Source organism: Poecilia reticulata, linkage group LG4, assembly GCF_000633615.1.
Source record: "Poecilia reticulata strain Guanapo linkage group LG4, Guppy_female_1.0+MT, whole genome shotgun sequence".
NCBI classification, from domain to species: domain Eukaryota; kingdom Metazoa; phylum Chordata; class Actinopteri; order Cyprinodontiformes; family Poeciliidae; genus Poecilia; species Poecilia reticulata.
The window spans coordinates 3125102-3132956 of record NC_024334.1 but is presented as its reverse complement, the minus strand read 5'-3'; the positions used below and the strand labels follow the sequence as shown (position 1 = coordinate 3132956).

Here is a 7855-nt window from a genome sequence, read left to right as displayed (position 1 = left end):
GGTTTTGATGTCTTCCATGTTTTTAATGTTTTTAATTTTTTCTTCTTTCTTTTCGACGTTTTAATGATGTAATGTTTTTTGTTTTTTTTGTTTTTATTTTTATTGTTTTTTTTAATTTTTTTTAAATCTCTCTCTCTTTCTCACTGATTATTTCTGTTTTTATTTTAATTATATAAAGCACTTTGAAATGCCTTGCTGCTGAAATGTGCTATACAAATAAAATTTGATTGATTGATTGATTGATTTACTTAAACATATGCCTACAATAAGTACAATCAGAGAAACTGGTCATTTTAAATGCTTTTTCCAGAGTTTTATGAAGCTTATTTATAATAGTTTCTTGATTGTGCTATAAAATGGTTCAGCTAAAGGGAATTAATCGATTCCTTTAATCGATTATTGAAGTAATTTAAAAGTTTTGAGTTGGAAAAACAACATTCTGGGAAGGTTTGACGCTTCCTGTGCGTTAATCTTGATCCCTGCTGTTTATTCTGTCTTCCTGCATCGTCTTGAATTCAGGCGCCAGCTCGGAGCATTCGAATCCCTCCGAGACGGATTCGGAGCGTAAAGACGAGCTCAGTGATTGGTCGCTGGCAGGAGAGGACCTGGACGGGTGAGAGCTCCGACTTCCTCATCACGAAAACGAGCAGAAACGTTTCGGCCTGCAGGCGACGCTCCGATCTCTGGACGCCATGTTTCTGCTTGCATCGTTTCCATTTCGTTTTCTAAATTTGCAGGGAGCGAGAGCGAGGCCCCCGCCCGCAGAGAGACGGCCGCCGGAGGCCCGGGCCCGGCCGGGGCCGAGGAGGAGGAGGAGGAAGAGGCAGAGGAAGAGGAGGATACGGATACAACTCTGGTACAGTTCACTTTTAAATAAGAAAAAATGAAACTCTGCCTGTCAGATCATAACTCTGAGCCTGGAGATTCTGTTTGTAATCCTTGAAAACGCCTGAGTTTGGATTTCAATTAGGTCCTTGAAAGTGCTTGATATTCAAACTGCTCAGTTTTATAATAAATTTTACGTTTGATGAAAACAATTTAGAAAATTTTATTTACAGGTGAAACCAGATTCACCTCATGAACAGACTGACGTTGAAACAGACTAAACTTTTTTTCAGATTAATTAAATTTACCTAAATTATTTACATTTGCTAAATGTCAGAAAACTGGGTGAGAATTATTTTGATGGTAGAAAGAAATTGAAATTGGGAAAAAAAAAACCAATAAAAGTGAACTAAAAAAGTCAAAGTTTGGTGATGGCCGTGAATGAGGAGTGGCTTCTGTGCAGCAGGCTCCAGGGATCACGAGAACAACCCGCCCTACGGGAGCCTGGAGGCCAACACGGAGACGGACCAGACGGCCGACACGGACGCCAGCGAATCCAACCTGCCCGCCAACCGCCGCCGTCGCTCCCGGCGACGCAGAACGGACGAGGACGCCACCCTGATGGACGGCATGAGCGAGTCCGACAACGCCTCCGTCAGCGAAAACGGGACAGGTATTTTTCATTTTTGTTTACGTTGGAGAGCAAATTTCCCATGATTCCCTTTACCGAGTCAGAGGGAAAAGAGCTGCTGGTGGCATTCAGGCTCGAGCCATAACGAAGGAACCGATCCGATTCTTTGTGGTGACCCAACGTTCCCAGATTTGTCCGAAGCAAAACCTGAGCGTCGCAATCGCAGCCGCCGCCGCCGCATGCGCCTGCCTGAGGAGAGGCAGCCAGGTAACGCAGCAGCTGCAGGCGTCGCTGCCGGCGTCTGCACCGCCGCTCAACACGGAACTAAATGAAGCAGAAATTAACTAGCATGAATGCTGCATGTTGCTAACAAACTCAGCACTTTGTCCTGATTGGACCCTCTGCACTTTGAATTGCCTTGTTGCTGAAAATGTGCAATATAAATAAAACTACCTCTACCTTATCTTACCTCATCTGTCGTTTACATCCGGAAACGTCTTTGACCTGTTGTCCAGAACCGCGCTGCTGCTGCAGCAGTAGAACGATCCTTTAACTAAATAAAAGGTATAATTCATTCAGTGCAGTTCGCCGCAGCAAAAGGAAAAAATAACACTGAAGAACAACGCAAAACGATTTTTATTCTTGTTTTTCTCGCTCTCTGTGTCAGCTATGCGACACAAGAGACTCGTTRCCATAGCAACTGATAACCTTGTCACAATTTGTTTCAGGATTCAACACCRAAAATCACTCAAACATTTTCCCCACACAAACAGCAGAACATTCAGTTCATTACAGTTTCATGTTTTCAGGCTTCTTGTTTATTTTGTGATTATCAATAAGTGATCGCTGTGGTGGATTAGCTACCGYTGCTATTAGCTAAGCTAACAGCGCCGGTTGATTAGCTCATTTAMATATCTGCTCTACTGATGATCTGTCTGAGTTGGTGTTTAAGTYGCTTTTTAAATGTTTTAACTGAATCAAAACACAGAAATCTGCTGCACATCTGAGGATTCTTTCTTTCTGTCTTTCATTTTCTCTTTTTTTCTTTTATGTCTTTCTTTGTTTCTTTCTTTTTCCCTCTTTCTCTTTCCTTATTTTCTGTCTTTCTTTCCATCTTTCTTTCTCTCTCTCTTGCTTTCTTTTTATCATCAGAATGGAGATTACTAAGCTCATTTTAATTTATCATGTGATTAATTGATTAATTACTTGTAGCAGACCCTCTGCYATCGACTGATGTTTTTATTTTGTTTTGGTTTTTTTACATATTTGTATCGTTCTATAAGTAAACAGTTTTTTCCACCTTGTGTGGTCGTATTGATTGAATTGATATGGAAACATACGAATATTGGCAAATGTCTGTTATCGGCCAGAACAGCAATATTAATATTCCATACCAATGTTGGCCCAAATTTACAAATCRGTGCGTCGCTGATTATCTTCCCTCCGCTTCATAAATATTTTCTACTTTGTGTTGGCTTGTCMCAAAAAATCTAAAATTCACTAAAGTTTGTGGTTTTAATGTGATAAAACATGAATATTTYAATGTTTCTGTAAATGAATGAGATGTTGGTGTGATAAATCGGCTGCCTGTTCCTGGTTGGTGCTGAATTTAACACGAGGCTGAACGTTTGCAGCTGCTCTGCTTCCTTCTCACCTGCAGCCAGTTTGTGTTGGTTAAATAACCTGAGAGGGTTTTTGTTGGGTTGTTGATGCAGTGACTGTGGCCGACTACATATCCAGGGCTGAATCTCAGAGCAGACAGATGACCGCCAAGGATACCAAGAAAAACAAGGAAGTGGTCAGTAAACGCTACAGCAGCTGCGTTTCCACTACAGACGSGACGCAAAAACAGTTTTTCCATCCTGAAATGCACTAATATCAGTTCAGGTGAAAAAGCRCCTGATGTTYTTCTTTTKAATTGTTTCCATTAAGCAAATTTATCGTCGTAATTCAAATTCACACAATTTTAAGGGCAGTGGAAACGAACCTTATCGCTACGTTTCCGTTATAAATGTGTGTAAAACTTTGTCGTTATTCCGCCAATGTAAAAAAAAAAAAAAAACAATTTCACACTTGCGGTTCTTCCATTAAATAAGAAATCTGTGAAAAGTCATTAAAAACACGCAGCACCATCACCTTCCGACCACTTCCTGTCCTCGTCTTCATCGTTTCCACCCGTTTTCAGTTGCAGTTTTAATTCTGCTGAAAATCATCCCGACGCAAAACCATTTTATCGAATGACGTTTATTTTACAGTCAATGGAAACGCAGCTATATTCAGTTGTGAGACCAGCTGATTTTTTTCCTTCCATTGAACTTTCCAGTTCCTCCCTCATGRTGCTTTGGTTTCTGTGTCTTCAGGGTCAGGCGGAGGTCATTGCTGAGCACAGCCCCCAGTCGGCTCCGGCTACCACCAACGGCTCCAACGACGACGCCCCCACAGCCTCCTCCTGCCAGAGGGAATCCAACCCACAACCCGTCGTCAACGGACTCTCCTAGTTAGACCCCAGCAGAGGAAATGGTTTCAAATATTGACGACATTTGATTGGATCTCCATGTCAGCGTAAAAGCGTCAAATGTTAACATCTAAACACAACAAGCACTGTTTTTTGTTTTTTTTTAACTTAATATTTGAAACCCGTTCTGCAGCAAAACTTTTAGCGCTCTGAACCCCGACCTTCACATGTTTATCTCTGCTTCTGTTCATTTTCTTTTCAATACTTCTTCCAGTATGAGCTTGCCAAAGATAGTCACACACACACACACACACACTCTTAGAGCTGCACTCTTAGTCCTCTCCTCGTCTCTGAGCTCGGACTAAATGCAGTATTTCCATAATGCAGACAGGGATTTTAATCGGATACTGTGGTGAGGATGCAGCCGTTTTCCTGGTTCATAATGTTGTAGTCTGCCTTCTATCAGGTGAACGTAGCGGAATCATTTCTTTTTGGGACGTTTTGTGCATCGAGTTAAATGTTCTGCATGAGCAGAGTGCAGAAGGTTTGCTGAGAAACCCAAGTGTGACGYACTTGTGATCAGCTGTCGTGCCTTGAGAGTAGACTCAACAAGTTGCTGCCTGGCTCTGCGCTCCATCTGGAATCCCTCCTCCCCTCACCTGCCACCAGCGGAACCAGTCCGGGTCGCCTGCCACCAGCGGAACMAGTCCGGGTGAGTCGGCGTGCGAAATGCTGAGGGGTTTCAGAGCCTTCTTTTCAAATCAGGTGTCTCTGCTCTTTAAGTCGTAGGGAAGGGGATCCGGTGATCCTTTAAGTGTATCTGGAGGATCTTTTGACTTTTAGCTGCTTCCTGTTCTTTAATATGCAACCACTTGGATCATAGGAGATGTTATTACTGCAGATCTGGAAAAGAAACGAGAAGAGTTGTTTTGTTTGCACTGAAGCGTAACCTTTTACTCTTAAAGCTGATTGTAGTCGAGTCTGGAAGCCGCTGCGTTGCTGGTTTTCTGGGAACGTCTCGCTGCCCAACCTTCTGTCAGAAATGACAACCGGATTAATCCGGTGTTGAGATGTTGCAGAAAACCGAAGCAGAGCGACGGCGGTCTTTTCATGGTTCTTCCACACTGGCTGGCTGGAAACTGGTCACGACTGTTCCTCTGAGGAAGGTTTATTTGGATTATTTATTTTTTAAAAAGTGTACAGTATTTAAAAAAACGTTAAAAAAAAAAAAAGACGCTCTTCTTTTTCTTGACACTAAAACGTGATATCCAGAGGTTTTCATACATCCATCTACGATTTGGACTACTGACAGTTGTGACATCCCAAGAGTTTTTGTTGGGTCAACTACAGTAAACTGTTTTTTTAAGGATTGTCTGGTTGGTTGATGTGCAATATGTTTTGTACGCAGGTAGTTCCTAAATAAACTTGATCTTCTATGTAGATCTGAACCCAAACGTCTGATTCATTTATATAATTCACCTCGTGCTCATATCGCTGCAGAAACGCATCAATCTGTGTGAATATTTGTATTTTTTTTTGGTGCAATTTTGCCGGAATTGTTCATTTTTGGACTGGAGTTATGTTGTAGGTTGATCGAAATACAAGGATGTGAAAAAGTATTTCCTCCCTTAGAGGTTTTGTTTTGATGTTGCACCTAAATATTTTTAAATTTTTGAGCTAAAAAATGCCTTATCCCAAAAAAAATCACATTTTATATTAAAWAGTGAATACAAAACACAGTTCTCAAATTAATTTGTTTATCCACCAAAAAAAAGCATCAAGTTTTGTGACATCAGTTTGTGAAAACATGTATAAATAAACTTTTACTTGTTTAACTTRGAGACAAAAACTATTTCAATAAATGTCCAGAAATATTTTAGATGTTTGAAGTGTAAAAAAAAAAAAAAAAAACTTTCCTAAACAGTTGTTGTTTTGCGATTTTATTTTATTTGGGAAGAATTAGAAGAAAAAAAAAACAAGTGCTTCCTTAACCCAGTCCATATAAAAGCAGCGTGAAATTAATTTGATTTTATTTCGTCCTGATCTTCAGCTCTGTTTCCTGGCTTGGCCATCCATCAGGTCCTTGGCTTCATTTATTTTGGCGGCAATGTACGGAGAACCGCCTGTGACAAAAACACRCGCATTCAGTTTTGCTGGCAGTAAAAGTTCAGGTTTTGGTGGAGAACGTACCTCTGTCTGGATGGTTCAGGACCATCAGCTTTCTATGGGMTTCTCGGATCTTATTCTTGTTGGCTGTGGGACTGGAAAAGAGAAATGTTGCACAAGAAATGATCACAAACAGAAATGGGAGTTTAAAAAGATAACAGCTGGATGAGAACACCGTGCAAATAACTGACATAAAGGAGATGCATTATGCAAATTTCACATACCTGACRCCTAAAATGAGAGCAGCTTCTCTCTTTGTCATCTTTGGTTCAAACCCGCCTYTGTAGTATCCTCCTCCAAAGGCCTGAAGCAGCAGAAAGCAAAACGCTGACTGATAAAAGGCTGCCACAAAATGATAAATAGAAACTTTTAGTTTTATTACCGTCTTGGGAAAACTCTGGAGGGCCTGTTTCACCTGTGGCTCCATTTGTTTCATGGCCTGCATGGCGTAGCGACCTGCCGRGAAAACATGCAGTTCCTACTGCTGACCACAGGGGGCAGAGTTCCCAAAAATCACAGTGGAAAAACGGCAACATGTTTTTACGCAACTAAAAGTAAAAAAGTAACCGTCCAAGAAATTACTCAAGAGTAAAAAAGTATTTGGCAAAAGGTATTGAAAAACTGATCAAATTATCAATCATTTAATATTTAAAAATTACATCATCAAGCGGACTAAAATATAAGTAGAAATGTTGGTATTTTAAGGCCCAAAATGACAATAATTCATATAAGTAACAAAAAATACATAAAATCAGGCAAAAGAAAATTTTCCTACATTTTTTTTCTTCAATAAAAACCTTAATAAACTTTAACTGAAACTGCAGGTGTGTGTCTGTCTGGTGGATTTTTAGTTAAAACATGTTTTTTTATTCAATGGGTAGAATTTTTTTTATTTTACTCAAGAAAGAGTAGAAATACTTTAAAATAAAATTACTCAAGTAAATGTAAAAAAGTTCAGCATAGTAAAAAAATACTCTTAAAAGTATCCCCCCACCCCCCAAAAAAAACATTACTCAAGTAAATGTAACTAGCTACCAAACTCTGCTGCTAACTTTGTAGATTACAATGATTTAACAGTGAACACTGGGTCAAAAGAGTTAAACTGGTAGAAACATTCAGGTTTCATTCATCATGAAAATTTAACGTCCAGAACCTGAAAGAAATGTTGGATCTATAATATAACCTGGTACCACCAAGTTTAAAGTTACATCAGTGAATTTGCAAAGCAATGTTCGCTCCTAACATTATTGTTCCTTTACTGTGTCAGAACTACATTTCCCAGGAGCACACTCCAAGCTGCCATGTTTTTTTTTGGTTTTTTTGCCGTTCATGGCGAATCTGCCTACGAGAAAAAAAAAAAATAGGTCACATCTACTCAAAATATCACAAAAAATTATAAATACAAATTTGCTGTTTCATCCTTAAGAGTTCTGGTTTTATGTGTTGAAAACTTTACTGTGTCAGAAAATGTAGTTTTTCATGCACATTTATGACTTTTTGATAATATCTTTGTTTTAATATAAGTTTATGCCTTTAATCATTAAATAAACGTTTTGAGATCAGCGAATATCCGCATTTTTCTTGTTAATGTGTGAAATTAGTCTTGAACTTTATGAGTTTTTAGTTTTATGGTCTTTTTTYCATTTTATCTACAATGATCCTGATACTCCGCATTATGCACTTTATTAAGGAAAATAGTGAACATTTTTCTACATTTTATAGTCAAGTCTCTTCTCCGGTTCTTTAGAGACTTTAACTTGTGATTTATGGTGATTAAT

At 39.3% G+C, this 7855-nt stretch overlaps 2 protein-coding genes across 13 annotated transcripts in view; one reads left to right on the top strand and one right to left on the bottom strand.

Annotated features, from left to right (window-relative positions):
• Nucleotides 1-5359, top strand: part of fxr1 (FMR1 autosomal homolog 1) — an 18865-nt gene extending 13506 nt beyond the window's left edge. For 6 of the 12 annotated variants that reach the window (XM_008406291.2, XM_017304490.1, XM_008406290.2 and 3 more), the window contains 6 exons: nt 520-613; nt 738-856; nt 1289-1498; nt 1646-1723; nt 3172-3254; nt 3817-5359. In XM_008406291.2, coding sequence (XP_008404513.1) covers nt 520-613; nt 738-856; nt 1289-1498; nt 1646-1723; nt 3172-3254; nt 3817-3954 — 722 coding nt within the window. In that variant the 3' untranslated portion in view covers nt 3955-5359. Of the gene's footprint in view, nt 1-519; nt 614-737; nt 857-1288; nt 1499-1645; nt 1724-3171; nt 3255-3816 lie in introns of those variants that run through there. The other 6 variants (XM_017304492.1, XM_008406295.2, XR_533470.2 and 3 more) reach the window with 6 other exon arrangements.
• A 469-nt stretch (nt 5360-5828) lies between these two features.
• dnajc19 (DnaJ (Hsp40) homolog, subfamily C, member 19) lies at nt 5829-6553 on the bottom strand. The gene is made up of 4 exons (XM_008406289.2): nt 6460-6553; nt 6302-6381; nt 6102-6172; nt 5829-6034 (listed from the first exon to the last, which is right to left on the bottom strand). The coding sequence occupies exons 1-4, from the start codon at nt 6520-6522 to the stop codon at nt 5958-5960; spliced, it is 291 nt and encodes a 96-aa protein (XP_008404511.1). The 5' UTR covers nt 6523-6553; the 3' UTR covers nt 5829-5957.
• Between the last annotated feature and the right edge of the window lie 1302 nt (nt 6554-7855).